The 19,401-nt window shown below is 40.2% G+C and overlaps 2 protein-coding genes across 12 annotated transcripts in view; one reads left to right on the top strand and one right to left on the bottom strand.

The window, feature by feature from the left end:
• FHIP1A (FHF complex subunit HOOK interacting protein 1A) overlaps positions 1-19,401 on the top strand; it is a 288,042-nt gene that overhangs the window by 178,133 nt on the left and 90,508 nt on the right. For all 11 annotated transcript variants that reach the window (XR_013532857.1, XM_054253606.2, XM_078366393.1 and 8 more), the window contains one exon: positions 17,080-17,706. Coding sequence is in view for 10 of the 11 variants with exons in the window: in XM_054253606.2 (XP_054109581.1) it covers positions 17,080-17,706 (627 nt within the window). In the remaining variant the exon portion in view is untranslated. The remainder of the gene's footprint in view (positions 1-17,079; positions 17,707-19,401) is intronic.
• Positions 13,854-14,340, bottom strand: LOC103791808 (H/ACA ribonucleoprotein complex subunit 3). The gene has a single exon (XM_035294453.3). It carries the CDS (start codon positions 14,309-14,311, stop codon positions 14,117-14,119), a length of 195 nt encoding a protein of 64 aa, XP_035150344.1. The 5' UTR covers positions 14,312-14,340; the 3' UTR covers positions 13,854-14,116.

The following is a 19,401-nucleotide window of genomic DNA, read 5'->3' as shown; positions in this document are numbered from 1 at the left end:
TATTTGGAATAGTTTTAGAAGGAATGGTACCAGCTCCTCTTTGTGTGTCTGGTAGAATTCGGCTGTGAACCCGTCTGGACCTGGGCTTTTTTTGTGTGGTAGGCTCTTAATTGCTGCCTCGACTTCTGACCTTGTTATTGGTCTATTCATAGTTTCAGCTTCCTCCTGGTTTAGGCTTGGGAGGACACAGGAGTCCAGGAATTTTTCCATTTCTTCCAGGTTTACTAGTTTATATGCACAGAGTTGTTTGTAATATTCTCTGATGATGGTTTGAATTTCTGTGGAGTCTGTGGTGATTTCCCCTTTATCATTTTTTATTGCATCTATTTGGTTGTTCTCTCTTTTATTTTTAATCAATCTGGCTAGTGGTCTGTCTATTTTGTTGATCTTTTCAAAACACCAGCTCTTGGATTTATTGATTTTTTGAAGGGTTTTTCGTGTCTCAATCTCCTTCGTTCAGCTCTGATCTTAGTTATTTCTTGTCTTCTGCTGGGTTTTGAGTTTTTTTGATCTTGCTCCTCTAGCTCTTTGAATTTTGACGATAGAGTGTCAATTTTGGATCTCCCCATTCTCCTCATATGGGCACTTATTGCTATATACTTTTCTCTAGGGACTGCTTTAAATGTGTCCCAGAGATTCTGGCATGTTGTGTCTTCGTTCTCATTGGTTTCGAAGAACTTCTTTATTTCTGCCTTCATTTCATTGTTTACCCAGTCAACATTCAAGAGCCAGTTGTTCAGTTTCCATGAAGCTGTGCGGTTCTGGGTTGGTTTCTGAATTCTGAGTTCTAACTTGATTGCACTATGGTCTGAGAGGCTGTTTGTTATGATTTCAGTTGTTTTGCATTTGCTGAGCAGTGCTTTACTTCCAATTATGTGGTCAATTTTAGAGTAGGTGTGATGTGGTGCTGAGAAGAATGTATATTCTATGTATTTGGGGTGGAGAGTTCTGTAAATGTCTATCAGGTTTGCTTGCTCCAGGTCTGAGTTCAAGCCCTGGATATCCTTGTTGATTTTCTGTCTGGTTGATCTGTCTAATATTGACAGTGGAGTGTTAAAGTCTCCCACTATTATTGTGTGGGAGTCTAAGTCTCTTTGTAAGTCATTAAGAACTTGCCTTATGTATCTGGGTGCTCCTGCATTGGGTCCATATATGTTTAGGATCGTTAGCTCTTCTTGTTGTATCGATCCTTTTACCATTATGTAATGGCCACCTTTGTCTCTTTTGATCTTTGTTGCTTTAAAGTCTATTTTATCAGAGATGAGAATTGCAACTCCTGCTTTTTTTTGCTCTCCATTTGCTTGGTAAATCTTCCTCCATCCCTTTATTTTGAGTCTTTGTGTATCCTTGCATGTGAGATGGGTTTCCTTAATACAGCACACTGATGGGTTTTGGATTTTTATCCAATTTGCCGGTCTGTGTGTTTTGATTGGTGCATTTAGTCCATTTACATTTAGGGTTAATATGGTTATGTGTGAATTTGATACTGCCATTTTGTTGCTAAGTGGCTGTTTTGCCCGTTAGTTGTTGTAGATTCTTCATTATGTTGATGCTCTTTAGCATTCAGTGTGATTTTGGAATGGCTGGTACTGGTTGTTCCTTTCTATGTGTAGTGCCTCTTTTAGGAGCTCTTGTAAAGAAGGCCTGGTGGTGACAAAATCTCTGAGTGCTTGCTTGTTCGCAAAGGATTTTATTTTTCCTTCACTTCTGAAGCTCAGTTTGGCTGGGTATGAAATTCTGGGTTGAAAGTTCTTTTCTTTAAGAATGTTGAATATTGGCCCCCACTCTCTTCTGGCTTGTAGTGTTTCTGCTGAGAGATCTGCTGTGAGTCTGATGGGCTTCCCTTTGTGGGTGACCCGACCTTTCTCTCTGGCTGCCCTTAGTATTTTCTCCTTTATTTCAACCTTGTTGAATCTGACGATTATGTGCCTTGGGGTTGCTCTTCTTGTGGAATATCTTTGTGGTGTTCTCTGTATTTCCTGCATTTGAGTGTTGACCTGTCTTGCTTGGTGAGGAAAATTTTCCTGGATGATGTCCTGAAGAGTTTTTTCCAGCTTGGATTCATTCTCTTCGTCCCCTTCTGGTACACCTATCAAACGTAGGTTAGGTCTTTTCACACAGTCCCACATTTCTTGGAGACTTTGTTCATTCCTTTTTGAGCTTTTTTCTCTGATTTTGGTTTCTCGTTTTATTTCATTGAGTTGATCTTCGACTTCAGATATTCTTTCTTCTGCTTGGTCAATTCGGCTATTGAAACTTGTGCATGCTTCGCGAAGTTCTCGTATTGTGTTTTTCAGCTCCTTTAGTTCATTCATATTCCTCTCTAAGTTATCCATTCTTGTCATCATTTCCTCAAATCTTTTTTCAGTGTTCTTAGTTTCTTTGCATTGATTTAGAACATGTTCTTTTAGCTCATGGAAGTTTCTCATTGTCCATCTTCTGAAGTCTAATTCCGTCATTTCATCACAGTCATTCTCCGTCCAGCTTTGTTCCCTTGCTGATGAGGAGTTTTGGTCCTTTCTAGGAGGTGAGGTGTTCTGGTTTCGGGTGTTTTCCTCCTTTTTGCGCTGGTTTCTTCCCATCTTTGTGGATTTATCCACTTGTCGTCTGCATAGTTGCTGACTTTTCGATTGGGTCTCTTAGTGGACACCCAGATTGTTGGTGATGAAGTATTTCTGTTACTTGGTTTTCCTTCTACCAGTCTAGCCCCTTCGCTGTACGACTGCTGAGGTCCACTCCAGGCCCTGCTTGTCTGGGGTACACCTATAGCAGCTGTGGAACAGTGAGGGATGCTACCAGTTTCTTTTTCTGCTATCTTTGTCCCAGGATGATGCCTGCCAAATGTCAGTCTTTTGGATATAGAGGAGTCAGGGAGCTGCTTGAGGAGACAGTCTGTACTTTATAGGAGCTCAATTGCTGAGCTGTGAGCTCTGTTGTTCATTCAGGGCTGTTAGGCTGCTATGTTTGATTCTGCTGCAACAGAGCTCATTAAAAAACCCCTTTTTTTCCTCAAATGCTCTGTCTTGGGGCGTTGGGGCTTTGTTTTTGGATGTCTGTTGAGGTGTCCTGCCCAGCTAGGAGGCAGTCTAATCACTATTTGACTGCCGAGGCTCCGCCCTGCTGCTACAGGCTCTTGCTGTTCTGCTGCGTTCTCCACCACGGGCTATGCCCTGCAGCGGAGTCTCTCTGTTGTAGCGGGTTGCCTCGGCAATGGCAGGCTGCGTCAGCAGTGGGCATCTATCTCAGTAGGGGCGCGTTGCCTCGGCAACTGCAGGCTGCGTCAGCAGTGGGCGTGTGTCTCATTCGGGCGGGTTGCCTCAGTAATGGTGGACGTCCCTCCCCCAAGAAGCGCCTCAGGGACAGTCTCCAAGGCGAGCGTTTGGACTCGCCGTTTTGTCTGTCCCACTGCGCTATCCCACACGCTGTGTCCCTGCAATCCCCTGAGCTGGCCCACTGCCCAAGTCCCTTTCAGTCTCAAGTTCAGCCCTCTCAAGTCTCAGGTTGCCGTTTCAACAGGACACCCGGACAAGCACAGCCTGTGGGGATCGCTGGGTAGGTCTGGCCGCCACCACCCCGGCTGCCGGCTTCTCCAGGCAGAGCCTCTGCCTGGTGTCCCGCATCTCCTTTATACTTGGGAATTTCCCCGTTCTGTGGGCAACAAAGATCAGTCTGAAAATGCAGCTTTGACTCACCTCTCCGCGGATTAACCGAGAGCTTAAATCCTGGGTTGTCACAGCGCCATCTTGAGTTCCTCCCGCAATAAACTATTAAACTAGACTGCCATGTGCATTAACTTCTCTCCACTAGTTATTTTTGATGGCACAGTTGTACTTTCTAAAGCTTCATGGACCTTGCTCTATTAATTCTCATCTGCTCTTTCAAGCATTGAATTCCAAATGGTGTCTGCTCTTAGAGTTAGAACAGAGGAGGTGGGTTAAAAAGATCAATTCGACAGGATCCAAGATGGCAGAATAGGAACATCTCTGGAGTGCGGTTCCCAGCAAGAACAACACAGAGGGTGAATGATCATCACATTTCCAAATGAGTTTTTACTGCCTACAGACCAGGAGATTCCCAGGCTGAGAAGTGTCATGAGTTTCCAGAACAGCTGTTTCAGCTGGCGCTGCGGGTTTCCACACAAAAACTCACACTCATATGGGTGACCGTTTCAACTGGCACCTGGAGTGCATAGGAGACAGAGCCGTTCATTTAATTGAAAAAGAGGAGACTGAAACAGGGAGCTAGGTGATCTGGCTCAGTGGGTCCCACCCCCACCAAGACCAGCAATCTGAAATGCTCTGGATTGATAGTTTGCCAGCAAGTGCAGCCTGACCCAGGACGGTCCAGCTGGGTGGGGGGAAGGGCGTCCACCATTACCAAGGCTGTCCATCAATACCAAGGCAGTCCGTCAATACCGAGGCAGTCCGCCATCACTGAGGCAGTCTGCCATTTCTGGGGCAGTCCCCCATTACCAAGGCAGTCCACCATTACTGAGGCAATCTGCCATTCCTGAGGCAGTCCACCATTACTGAGGCAGACCACCATTACCGAGACAGTTCTAACTGTACCTCTGTAAACAAAACCACAAGGAAGTTTACACAGCAGCTAGGCAGAGTCCGCAGTAGCTCAGCAGCAGCTCTGCTGGCAGACTGTGACCAGACTACCTCCTTGCTGGGCAGGGCATCTCTGAAAAAAGACGGCAGCATGTCAGGAACTTATAAATAAAGCCCCACTATCCCTGGACAGAGCACCTGGGAAAAGAGGCAGTTCTGAGTTCCACTGTAGCAGACAAACATGCCTGCCTAGCAGCCCTGAATGGAACAATGGAGCTCCCAGTGCAGCACTTGAACTCCTATAAGGGACAGACTGTCTCCTCAAGCAGCTCCCCGACCCCCATATATCCAAAGAGACACATCATAAAGGAGAGCTCAGGCTGAAATCTGGTGGATACCCTTCCAGGATGAAGATAACAGAAGAAACCAGCAGCAGCCTTTACTTTTCTGCAGCCCCAGCAGGTGATCCCCAGGCAAGCAGAGTCTGGAGTGGAGTCCAGCAGTCCTACAGCAGAGGGGCCTGACTGTTAGAAGGAAAACTAAAAAATAGAAAGAAATAGCTTCAACATCAACAAAAAGGACATCCACTCAGAGACCCCATCCAGAAGTTACCAACTACAAAGACCACAGGTAGATAAATCCACAAAGATGGGAAGAAACCAATGAAAACACCCAAAACCAGAACGCCTCTCCTCCAAGGGATCACAGCTCCTCATCAGCAAGGGATCAAAGCTGGATGTAGAATGAGTCTGATGAATTGACAAAAGCAGGCTTCAGAAGTTGGTAACAACAAACTTCTCTGAGCTAAAAGAACATGTTCTAACCCAATGCAAAGAATCTAAGACCCTTGAAAAAGGGTTAGACGAAGTGCTAACTAGAATAAACAGCTTAGAGAAGAATATAAATGACTTGACGGAGTTGAAAAACACAGCACGAGAACTTTGCAAAGCATGTACAAGTTTCAATAGCTGAATCAACCAAGTAGAAGAAAGGATGTGAGAGATTGAAGATCAACTCAATGAAATAAAATGAGAAGACAAGATTAGAGAAAAAAAAAGTGAAAAGAAATGATCAAAGCCTCCAAGAACTATGGGATTATGTGAAAAGACATAGTCGACATTTGATAGGTATACCTGAATGTGACACAGAGAATGAATCCAAGCTGGAAAACACTCTTCAGAATATTTATCCAGGAGAACTTCCAATCTAGCAAGGCAGGCCAACATTCAAGTCCAGGAAATACAGAGAACACCACAAAGGTATTTGTCAAGAAGAGCAACCCCAAGGCACATAATTGTCAGATTCACCAGGGTTGAAATGAAGGAAAAAATGCTAAGGGCAGCCAGAGAGCAAGGTCGGGTTACCCACAAAGGGAAGCCCATCAGAATCAGAGTGGATCTCTCGGCAGAAACCCTGCAAGCCAGAAGAGAGTGGGGGCCATTAATCAACATCCTTTAAAAAAAGAACTTTCAGCCTATAATTTCATATCCAGACAAACTAAGCTTCAGAAGCAAAGGTGAAATAAAATCCTTTATGAACAAGAAAATGCTCAGAGATTTCATCACCAGAAGGCCTGCCTTACGAGAGCTCCTGAAAGAAGCACTAAACACAGAAAGGAACAACCAGCACCAGTCACTCCAAAAACATACCAAATCATAAAGACCATTGACACAGTGAAGGAACTGCATCAACTAATGGGCAAAACAACCAGCTAGCCTCAAAATGGCAGGATCAAATTCACACATAACAATATTAACCTTAAATGTAAATGGTCTAAATGCCCCAATCAAAAGACACAGACTAGCAAATTGGATAAAAAGTCAAGACTCATTGTTGTGCTGTATTCAGGAAACCCATGCAAGGACACACATAGGCTCAAAATAAAGGGAGGGAGGAAGATTTACCAAGCAAATGGAGAGCAAAAAAAAAAAAAAAGTAGGAGTTGCAATCCTACTCTCTGATAAAATGGACTTTAAACCAACAAAGACTGAAAGAGACAAAGAAGGGCATTACATAATGGTAAAAGGATCAATGCAACAAGAGGAGCTAATGATCCTAAATATATAGGCATCCAATACAGGAGCACCCAGATAGCAAGTTCCTAACGGCCTACAAAGAGACTTACACTCCCAAACAATAATAGTGGAAGAGTTTAACACTCCACTGTCAATACTAGATCAAGGAGACAGAAAATTAACAAGGATATCCAGGACTTGAACTCAGATCTGGACCAAGCAAACCTAATAGACATTTACAGACTCTCCACCCCAAATCCACAGAATATACATTCTTCTCAGCACCACATTGCACCTACTCTAAAATTGACCACATAATTGGAAGTAAATCACTCCTCAGCAAATGCAAAAGAACAGAAATTATAACAAAGAGTCTCTCAGACCACAGTGCCATCAAATTAGAACTAAGAATTAAGAAACTAACTCAGAACCACACAACTTCATGGAAACTGAACAACTAGCTCCTGAATGTCTACTGGATAAACAATGTAATGAAGGCAGAAATAAAGTTGTTCTTCAAAACCAAAGAGAACAAAGACAATATACCATAATCTCTGGGATACATTTAAAGTAGTGTCTAGAGGGAAACTCATAGCATTAATGCCCACATGAGAAGTGAGGAAAGATATAAAATTGACACCCGGTCATCAAAATTTGAAAGAGCTAGAGGAGCAAGATCAAAAACACTCAAAAACTAGCAGAAGACAAGAAATAACTAAGATCAGAGGAGAACTGAAGGAGATAGAGCCACAGAAGAACCCTTCAAAAAGTCAATAAATCCAGGAGCTGATTTTTGAAAAGATCAACAAAATAAACAGACTGCTAGCCAGATTAATAAGAGAAGAGAGAAAAATCAAATAGATGCCATAAAAAACAATAAAGGGTATATGACCACCAATTTCACAGAATTACAAACTACCATCAGAGATTACTACAAACAACTCTGTGCATGTAAACCAGTAAACCTGGAAGAAATGGATAAATTCCTGGATACTTGCATCCTCCCAAGACTAAACCAGGAAGAACTTGAAACCCTGAATAGACCAATAACAAGGGCTGAAATTGAGACAGCAATTAATAGCCTACCAACCAAAAAAAGCCCAGGTCCAGATGGGTTCATAGCCGAATTCTATGAGACATATAAAGAGGAGCTGGTACCACTCCTTCTGAAACTATTACAAACAATACCAAAAGAATCCTTCCCAAATCATTTATGAGACCACATCATCCTGATACCAAAACCTGGCAGAGACTCAGCCAAAAAGGAAAACTTCAGGCCAAAATCCATGATATACATAGATGCAAAAATATTCAATAAAATACTGGTGAAACAATTTCAACAGCACATCAAAAAGCGTATCCATCACTATCAAGTAGGCTTCATCCTGAGGATGCGAGGCTGATTCAACTTATGCAAGTCTGTAAATGTAATTCACCACATACACAGAACCAAAGACCCAGAGAAGGCCTTCAAAAAATTCAACAGCCCTTTATGATAAAAACTAGGTGTTGACGGAATGTATCTCAAAATAATAAAAGCTATTTACGACAAACCCACAGCCAATATCATACTGAATAGGCAAAAACCGGAAGCATTCTCTTTGAAATCTGGCACTAGACAAGGATGTCCTCTCTCACCACTCCTTTCAATATAGTATTAGAAGTTCTAGCCAGAGCAATCAGAAAGAAAAAGAAATAAAGGGTATTCAATTAGGAAAGGAGGAAGTCAAATTGTCTCTCTTTGCAGATGACATGACTGTATAATTAGAAAACCACATAGTCTCAGCTCAAAATCTCCTTAAACTGATAAGCAACTTCTGTAAAGTTGCAGGATACAAAATTAATGTGCAGGAATCACAAGTATTCCTATACACCAATAACAGACTAACAGAGAGCCAAATCCAGAGTGAACTGCCATTCACAATTGCTACAAAGAGAATAAAATACCTAGAAATAAAACTAACAAAGGGTGTAAAGAGCCTCTTCAAGGAGAACTACAAACCACTGCTTAAGGAAATAAGAGAGGACACAAACAAATCAAAAAACATTCCAGGCTCATGGTTAGGAAGAATCAATATCATGACAATGGCCATACTGCCCAAAGTAATTTATACATTCTATGCTATCCCCATCAAGCTACCAATGACCTTCTTCACAGAACTGGAAATACCACCTTACACTTCATATGGAACCAAAAGAGAGTCTGCATAGCCAAGACAATCCTAAGCAAAAAGAACAAAGTGGGAGGCATCACATTACTTGACTTAAACTATATTGTAAGGCTACAGTAATCAAAACAGCATGGCTACTGGTACCAAAACAGAGATATAGACCAGTGGAATGGAACAGAGACCTCGGAGACAATGCCACACATCTACAACCATCTGATCTTTGACAAACCTGAAAAAAACAGGCCATGGGGAAAGGATTTCCTGTTTAATAAATGGTGTTGGGAAAACTGGTGAGCCATGTGCAGAAAGCAGAAACTGGACCCCTTCCTGATGCCTTACACTAAAATTAATCCAGATGGATTAAAGACTTAAACATAAGGCCTAACACCATAAAAACCCTAAAAGAAAACCTAGGCAAAACCATTCAGGACATAGACATAGGGACTTCATGATTAAAACACCAAAAGGATTGGAAACAAAAGCCAAAATAGACAAATGGGATCTAATTAAACTCCAGAGCTTCTGTACAGCAAAAGAAACAATCATTAGAGTGAACTGGCAACCAACAGAATGGGGAAAAATTTTTGCAATCTACCCATCTGACTAATATCCAAAATCTACAAAGAATTAAAACAGAGTTACCAGAAAAGAACAAACAAACTCATTCAAAAGTGGGCAAAGAATATGAACAGGCACTTTTCAAAAGACCATATATGAGGCTAACAAACATATGAAAAAATGCTCATCATCACTGGTCATTAGAGAAAGGCAAATCAAAAGTACCTTGAGATACCATCTCATGCCAGTTAGAATGGTGATCATTAAATAATCTGGAGATAACAGATGCTGGAGAGACTGTGGAGAAACAGGAACACTTTTACACTGTTGGTGGGAGTATAAATTAGTTTAACCTTTTTGGGAGACAGTGTGGGTATTCCTCAAGGACCTAGAAATAGGGATTCCATTTGACCCAGCAATCTCATTACTAGGTATATATTCAAAGGATTATAAATCATTCTTTTATAAAGCCACATGCTCATGTATGTTCACAGTATCACTGTTTACAACAGCAAAGACTTGGAACCAACCCAAATGCCCATCTATGATAGACTGGACAAGGATATTGTGGCACCATGGAATACTAGGTGGCCATAAAAACCAATGAGTTTGTGTCCTTTGTGGGGACATGGATGAATCTGGAAACCATCATTCTCAGCAAACTGACACAAGAACAGAAAATCAAACACCAAATGTTCTCACTCATAGGTGGGTGTTGAACAATGAGAACAGATGGACACAGGGAGGGGAGCATCACACACTGGGGTGTGTTGGGGGGTCAAGGGGAGGGACAGTGCGGGGTGGGGAGGTTGAGGAGGGATAACATGGGGAGAAATGCCAGATACAGGTGACAGGGGGAATGGAGGCAGCAAACCACATTGCCATGTATTTTCCTATGCAACAATCCTGCATGATCTGCACATGTACCCCAGAACCTAAAGAAAAAAAAAGTCAATTGGAAACGCACGTTTTTGTCTTTGCTTCTACTTAATTAATAGACCAGCCTCTAAAATTAAGCTGTTTAAAATTTTTTTTAGGCTAAGAAGATGTCAGAGCTCGAATAGAGTAATAGTGATAGATGAGGAAAAGTCAGTGGTTTTAGTAACCTTTTTCATCTTGGAGACGGGTAAGGATGGGAAGAAACAGAACCATCTAGATAGGTTAATGAAGTCAAATGTCTTCCCACAATAATGAAAAATAGATAATATACTTGAGGTATGGCATCTTGTGTAGAGCTCCAGGTTGCTCGAATCTGATGTCTAGAGTATCCATGCATGGATTTGACACATGTACTGTATTTAGTCTCATTCCCTTGCTCTGCTCATCTCCACTCTTTCGCTCTGTGCCTTATAGTAGACTAAATGACAGTAAAATTAAGTAAAGCCTTGAGAGATGAAAAGTTAGGAAGTATTGGAGAAGTCTGAATAATTAGTAAATTGGTGTTTGTTACCATTTCAAAAAGTTCTCTCTCTTCCAAATCTTACGGGTAGACCTAACCTTGAAAGTAGAAGGTAAAGTGAACAAAACCAATACTTCTTAAGTTAGAGGGCCGAGGCATTAACTTGCACTTCTATCAGACTCTGAAGTGGTTGAGTATGGCCAGGCATGGTGGCTCAGCCTGTAATCCCAGCACTTTGGGAGGCCTATATGGGCAGATCACTTGAGGTCAGGGGTTTGTCACCAGCATGGCCAACATGTTGAAACCCGATCTCTCCTAAAATAATGAAATTAGCTGGGCATGGTGGCACATGCCTATAATCCCAGCTACTTAAGAGGCTGAGGCAGGAGACTTGCTTGAACCCAGGAGGTAGGAGGCTGCAGTGAGCCAAGATTGTGCCATTATATTCCAACCTGGGTGACAGAGTAAGACTGCATCTCAAAAAATAAAAATAAAATAAAATAAAAATGGTTGAGCATGTTGACACATCAGCAACTCTCCTTATTATGTGCTTAGTGATAAGTCTGATTTTTGCTGTTGTTGAAATTAGTGTTCTTTGAAATATTATTATTTAGATCATTACTCTCCATAAATCCTTTCCATAACTGTTTTATCCAAGATTTAGGCAAGCCTCTGGAACTCAGGACTGGAGCTGACATTAAATAACGTGTTAAATGAATTATCACTTAACTGGTGTTAAGTGAATTATAAAGCTGTTACCTTAATATAAAAAGAAGTGACTTGGTAGAGGTCTCCCTGTGGAAACAGATGCACAAGGAATACTCCATATTGAAAGACATAGCTGTTAAGTAATGAACAAGGACTGTATGGAAACTTAACTTTTATGTAGTTATTTGATATATTAAGTGGAATTTGGCTTAAGACAGTTAAATCTTGCCTTTCAGTGTGATGGAAAATATTGCATAGTAACTTGGTTTTTTCCACAGTGCCACCTTATTTTAGCATTCCAAAGGATTTCGAAGTATGAGTTTTACACAAATGACTTTCTTAAAATAACTAGGATCTAACTTTGGTAGCATAAATAATCACCTACTGATACATGCATATATGTAAGACATAGAACAATAGTAAGTGGAATCAAAGCTAGTGTCCTGAGAGAGAAACACTTTTGTGTATCCTGAAGGGTAATCATTTGTAGCTGAGGTACAATTATTTTATTTATGTACAGCTTTTATTTTAAAAGCATTTGTATTTCCTATTTATAATTTGTACCTATTTGAAATTCAGGCCAGTTATCACTGGCTCACAGGAGCCATCATTAGGGATTAGGATAGGAGTATCTGATATTATTTAATGAAAGAAATACGCTATTTATTAAATCTTATTTAGCCCCAGTAATTCTCACATTTATAAGTCAAATGGCTTTGAAATTAGGTTAAATATAGCTCTATGAATTCGATATTTTTAGCACCATTTTTCACTCTGTTGATTTGTATGTGTTTTTTTCTTTTTGGAATTGGGATACTTTGCATTTAGGATCTATATGTGATCTAAGCTAGTGATGCACTCAAACACACACACACACGCACACGTGCGTGTGCCCGTGTTTGTTAAAGTTTGTAGATCAGCAAGTGCCTAGCTATGATCAGCAAAACATTTAAGTTGCTATTTCTGATCTCAACTGGTCTATTTAATTAATGAATGTGGGTTTTCTAAGGTGTTGATTTGTTTTTAAAATGGTACTTTCAGCCTAATCAAGTAAATTTGTTTTATAATTTGGAAATATTTGCAAAGTATATTTTGTTTGTTTGCTTTCTTTCACCTGTTGAGATCCCTCTGGCCCTTTATATGTGTGTTTGTGTGCGTGCATGTGTGTGTGTGTGTGTGTGTGTGTGTGTGTGTTTTCCCTGAACTGAATCCCTGAGAGTGAGTCTAGATGGCTGAGAAGAAGCCAGGTCTGGGAAATGAGGCAAGGTTGAGAGTATAAGACAGCTGGTAATCAGCAGTAGACCAGGCCAGGGGGAGCCACTGTGAGCAGCATGAAATTGTGGCATCCATAGCACTGGAAGGTTAGAGTTGGTAAGTGGGTGGAACTGGCAGCAACAGAAATCAGGGATACAGAAATATTGGAGTTTGATAGGAGTGATATGAAAAGAGGACACAAAAGGAAAAAATCAGAAAAAGTCCAGGTCAGATCAGAGATCAGTTTATAGAAACTGAAAGAACTATGGCACCATTTTAGTAACAAACTTGGGACATTGGGATAGAAGTTCTTTGGTATTTCAGTGCAAATTGTGCTCCAGTCAAGAAGCTTCTTAGGCATTCCCTGCCAACGTAGGAACCAGTCCCAAGGTTGAGCCACCAGTGCCCACTTGTAAAAGCAGGTCATGGGTGTGTCTGCCTGAAAAAGAAAAGGAGGTGGCCTGGGAAGGTCCTAAGGAGAGAGGTTAAGGACGTGTAGCAACACAAGCATAATCAGCACTTTGCTGAGCCCTGTGTGTTCCATGACTCACATACCTTGGTTGTAACACACCCATCTTCCAGGCAGTAAAACCAGTGGGTTAGGGCTGGGTCTTAAATGTGTCTGCTCCATCTGAAGGCAGTATAGGGGAACTACTATGAAGAGAGTAAAGATGCTTCAGTTTAAAAGCTGCTAAACAATTTGCATTCTGTATAAAAGTCTTAGCTCTCTTTTTAAGATTTTTCATAACAAAAAAAAGGAGGTCTGTTTGTAAAGGAATGAATTGGAATAAATAATATAAATGAAGGTTAATTAATGAGAAAAGTACAATTTATGGTTATGTAAATAAAGACTTTTGCTGTATCTTACATATTCATATGCATGTATAGTATATATAAATACATATGCATATTTATAAATTTGTATTGCTTGGAAATTGCTGAGACTTAAGAGACCACTAATTGTTAATTGTTTTTAACTCAGTGGTTCAGTCTTTTTTGGACGTTAGTACATGATTACTTTGTCTAACTTTGTTTCTGTTTATGTTATAAAGTTAAATAAACTTACAGGAAAGAAGAACTCATTTAGCCTTAAAATCTCATATCTCTTTAGACTCACTTTTAATCATATATGTACTTGGCAATGTATTTGCCTTTTAACTTACATTTTAATGATGTAAAGTGAATTTACTTAGTGTTTATTTTATTTTATTTTTTTTCAAATCATTTTATCTTTAATAATCTCGCAGTAATTTAAAGTATGAGAAAAGTCAAACATGCTCCCTTTACGGGTGATGCCACCATGATAGGCTCACACAAGTATGATCAATCGCCATGATGACACTGGATGCCACAGAGTATGGCTGGTAAAAAGGCATCAGGGCTCACGGATTGAAGAGTTTGGTTATGGAGTCTCTGAGGGGTAACAGGCAGCAGAAGACATATCAGTTTAACGGACTTTCAGAGGACAGGGCGCGGTTGCTGGGTCATGAGCACCTTAAAGCGTTTCTTGATGGTGATTCGGTGTCGTGAGTATTTGTCACCTGGGGAGAACCGAGCAGGATGGGCTGAACAGGTCTGTTGTCCCATTGGGTCAAATTTCTTCAGCGTATAGACCCGATCTCCCTCCTTGTTGAGGTAATACTGGAGAAACATGACCACTCTTGAGCCAGAGGTTCCAATTCGGTACGCAACTCCGACTCTAGTGTTTATTTTTGATGGCTCTATTGTATAGTGATGTAACACATTTTGATTGTAATTCTTTTATTCTTGATCATTTGAGTCAATAATATTTTTTATTATTGGAAAATTGAACATTTTTTAACAAATTATTTTTGGGTTGTTTCCTTGGGGCATTTTCCCCAAAGTCAGATTAACAAGTCAAAGGGCAGGAACAATTTTATAGCTTCTATTATATATTGCCAGATTGTTCTCCAGAAAGATTGAGCTAATTTGCCACTCCACTATCAATGTATAAAGCACAGCCCCAGTTTTAGATAGTTTAGACAGTCTGGGCACACATGAAAAGTATAATTACATTTTTACCCTGAGGCCTAGCTGTAAAGATAGCTCTCATAAGCAAACTCAATATATGGACTTTGAAATTATAGAACTGATAAGGCATGTATTTTGTTCTTCAGAATATGGATGCTTGAAGTTAGGGACTTTTTGGAATGGAGAATATGTGGCGTGGAGGTAGAGAGTCCCTTTGGACCAGTGTGGTATTGTGATTGCATTCTATTGACATGTTTGTGAGGCCCTGAACAAAGGGATTGGGGGGGAACCAGGTCCTAGTGTTTCTGTGGCCTGAAAGGTCACCAGATGCAAGGAATCCTAGAGGGCTTGGTGGAGGTTGCAGGATAGTGGTACACTTTGGAGTCAGGCATACAGCAAAGGAGAAGAGGATGTCTAGTGGCTGTCCTGTGGCCACTAGTCAGTGGGCCAGGTACTCCCTGGTTAGAGGCTAGCCAAAGTCCTTCCTTATTAAAATGTTAACTCAAGGGTGTTGGGGCAATTTTTTTGCCTTTGTAACACAGCATTATCAACTTTACAATGGAAGTCAATAGAGATTATAGATTCTGTGGAAATTCTTTTCTTCTGTAAGCATGGACTTGCCTGGTCTATAAAGACTTTTTTTTCCTGTTTCTGACAAGGGAGAGACTTAGACCTTTATGTGAGAAATAAATTTCCTTCATTGCTCACGCATGCTGACATAGCATTGTACCTTTGCCAGCTTCCCCAGTGACTTGCAAAAATTCCATAACCTAAGTACTTACACAGAACATGTAACAGCACATCACAGAACTGGACCCAGAGAGTACTGCAAAAGACACTTTGATTCCATGGAATTCAGAAAGCCAAAAAGGGACAAAGATAAAGTCATTGATACAATGTTTGGTTGTTTAAAAATTGTATGTATATATTTTCAAGGGAATAAATGGAATGAGTATTATACTAGAACATGAATATTATACTAGAAATTCTAAGTCATAAAGTTAAATGGAAGTTGAGATAGAAAGTTGTTTTAGTTTCCAGGTGACAAAGTGGAAGTAAGTATCTATGGGCAGAAAAAGGTGAGAAACCTTCAAATGCTAGCAGTGGGAAAGGAGAGAAGCTGACCAGGGCTGCGAGGTGATCTGTTTAAGGATTTTTTAAAAATTGTTAATTGAGTTGTTTGTGGTAAAGTATATGTAACAAAATAGGCCATCTTAATCAATTTTTTGTTGTTTTTTGTTTTGTTTGAGACAGGGTCTTTCTCTGTTGCCCAGGCTGGAGTGCAATGAAACAATCAAGGCTCACTGCAGCCCCAACCTCCTGGGGCTCAAGTGATCCTTCTACCTCAGAGTCTCAAGGCATGCACCACCATATCCAGCTAATTTCTAAAGTTATTTTGCAGAGATAGGGTATCACTGTTTTGTCCAGGCTGGTCTTGAAGTCCTAGACTCAAATGATCCTCCTTCCTTGGCCTCTCAAAGTGCCGTGATTACAGGTGTGAATCACTGCACCCAGCCTCATGTTTTAAGTGTATAATTTAATGGCATTAACAACATTTGTAATTATCATCTCTGTTTCCAAAACTTTTTAATCACTCCAAACTTTAAGGATTTATATTGTAATTGGTTGTCTCAGAATTTTTCAGCTTAAAGGAATACGGTATTCAAACTCTTCATTTTTTAGTTTCAGTATATGCTGTATGTTAGAGTTGATTCTAGTAGTTATATGTCTCTTGTTTATCAGTTTCCTTTTATCTTTTCTGTTGCTGCATGTTTGGTTGAAGAGGGCATCCATCCAAGTAGGGAAGGGAGGATATTGTTCTGTCAAGGGCATATGATAGCTGTGTTCCTCTGCTGAGATCTTCAAAGCAATTCTATGTGTAGGAGAACATGGGTAGTAAAGTTCCCTTTTCCTTATTTAATGCATTTTAAAATTAAAAAGCAATATTATACATCAACAATTTAGAAAAAAAATTTAAGAATCTGTCATCACTTTGAATATAAAAATGATTTTTTTGCATATTTTTTCACATACATCTTTGACATTGTTGATTGTTATGCATCTAACATCTACAAATAGCTTGCTTTTTTCATCTAACATATCACCGTTTTTCATTTTTCCCAATTGTGTTCATAATAAATAATCCAAAGAATGCATGTAGCTTAATTTATATAGCCATACTATTTTCTTCAACATTTAGATTGTTGAAATTTATAAATGCGTAAGTAGCCATCTTCAGGCATCTTTCCATAGTTTAACTCCTTCATTTTAGTGTTGGAGAGGAAGACACACACATACAATGCTCACACATCTCTTGTTGTGGGCAATGGCTCCTGCATTTTTGGTGAAGATTTGGCAAATTCAGGGTGATGTGTTTTTATAATTATGATAAACATCAGATGGATGACAAATGTTTGATTTGGTTACAGGTTGTGAAAATCTTGGAGAAGCATGACCCCTTGAAGAACACCCAGGCAAAATATGGGTCTATCCCTCCAGATGAGGCCAGTGCTGTGCAGAATTATGTAGAACACATGCTCTTTTTGTTGATTGAAGAGCAAGCCAAGGATGCTGCAATGGGGCCGATTCTGGAATTTGTGGTCTCTGAGAACATCATGGAGAAACTTTTCCTTTGGAGCTTGAGAAGGGAATTTACTGATGAGACTAAAATTGAGCAGCTAAAAATGTATGAGATGTTGGTCACTCAGTCGCACCAGCCTCTGCTCCACCACAAACCCATTCTGAAGCCTCTGATGATGTTGCTGAGCTCTTGTTCAGGAACAACCACCCCCACTGTGGAGGAGAAGCTGGTTGTCCTACTCAGTCAGCTCTGCTCCATTCTTGCCAAAGATCCATCCATTCTAGAACTCTTCTTCCACACTAGTGAAGACCAAGGTGCTGCCAACTTCCTCATCTTCTCCCTTCTGATTCCCTTCATTCACCGAGAAGGGGCAGTAGGCCAGCAAGCTCGAGATGCCTTGCTATTCATCATGTCTCTCTCTGCTGAGAACAGCATGGTGGCCCATCACATCGTGGAGAACACCTACTTTTGTCCAGTAAGTCTCTCTCGTTGCCATTTTCCACTCATTCCCTTTTTTCTCTTCTGTTGCCAATGATGAATACTTTCTTACTCCCTCTTTTCTCCCAGCAAGTTGTATTTGATACTTCCTATGGAAAGATGTTTAGAGGAAATCTTTTGGAGGGAGCAGAGGAATCTTAAGTTGAGGTGCTATTTGGCTGAACAGTGTCAGCTCATCATAAGCTAACAGAGGAAGCTAGATGTCTTAACCATTTTTGGTTAATTTTTACTGCATTAAGAATGATTTTAGTTTTTCTAGGAGCACATCCTGAGAGATTGGTAAAACCTATACTTTCTAAGCCTTAGCTTTTCAGGTTGATTTTTCTCTGAAGAATCATGGCATGTGATAAGACTCCCACTGCTGGTTTCACAAATTAATTAGTTTCTCAGCAAGAAAATGACCACTAGTTTTTTGTACAATTTGAAATTAAGTTTTAGTGTGTTTTGTTGTCATAGGAAGATGGGGTGGTGGAGTGGGTGTTCAACAGTGTGCAGGGGCCACACTGACAACACCAAATGCTGGCAAGGATGTGGAGGAATAGGACCTCTCATTCTTGCTGATGGGAATGCAAAGTGGTACAGCCACTTTGGAAGACAGTTTGGCAGTTTCTTACAAAACTAAACATGCTCTTACCATATGATCCAGCAATTGTGCTCCTTGATATTTACCTAAAGGAATTGAAAACAAAAACCTGCACACAGATGTTTATAGAAGCTTTATTCCTAACTACCAAAACTTGGAAGCAACCAAGATGTCCTTTAGTAGGTGAATAAATAAAGCGGGGGTATATGTGGATAATGGAATATTTTTCAGCTAAAAAGAAATGAGCTGTCAAGCCATGAATAGACATGGAGGAACCTTAAATGCTTGCTACTAAGTGAAAGAAGCCAATCTGAAAAGGCTGCCTACTGTATGATTCCAACTATATGACATTCTGGAAAAGGCAAAACTATGGATGCAGTAAAAAGATCATTTTTTCCCCCTGAGCATTGGGGTAGGGTGAAGGATGAATAAGCAAAGCATCGCGGATTTTTATGGCAGTGAAATTACTTTGCATGATTCTAGAATGGTGGGTACATGTCAATACACATTTATCCAACCCCATAGAATGAAATAACACTGAGTGAGCACTCATGTAAACTATAGTTTTTGGGGTGACTATAATGTGTCACTGTAAGTTCAGTTGTAACAGATGTAGCACTCTGGTAGGGGATGTTGATAATTGGGGAGGCTATGCATGTGTTGGGGCAGAGGGTATATGGGATATCTCTGTACCTTTCAGTTTTGTCGTGAACCTTAAACTGCTTTAAAGAAACCTCTTAAAAATGGCAGTTTTGAGAGGGAGCCATCGAGGTTTGGGTTTTAGCTTATTTGAATTGTTTAATTCAATTGTGTAATTCTGCTGTTAAAGGAGAGCAGATATTGTAACAAATCAAAATGTTCCGGTGGTTCACGTGATCAATATGCAAAAGGCATTTAGAAAATACCATTTACAAAAGCAACATAATCATATGGTATGTTGAAATAAATCTAACAAATACATGAAAGGCCTTTATGGAGAAAATTGTAAATGACATAAAAGATCTAAATAAATAGCTCTGCAGCTTGAAGATATTGTATAGAGGAGACATTCCTGCAGATTAATCTACAAAGTTGATGCAATTTATGTTT

This window comes from Callithrix jacchus, chromosome 3, assembly GCF_049354715.1.
Source record: "Callithrix jacchus isolate 240 chromosome 3, calJac240_pri, whole genome shotgun sequence".
In the NCBI taxonomy this organism is placed as follows: Eukaryota; Metazoa; Chordata; class Mammalia; order Primates; family Cebidae; genus Callithrix; species Callithrix jacchus.
Note: the sequence above shows the minus strand (reverse complement) of the source record. Positions and strands in the feature narration are given on the sequence as shown.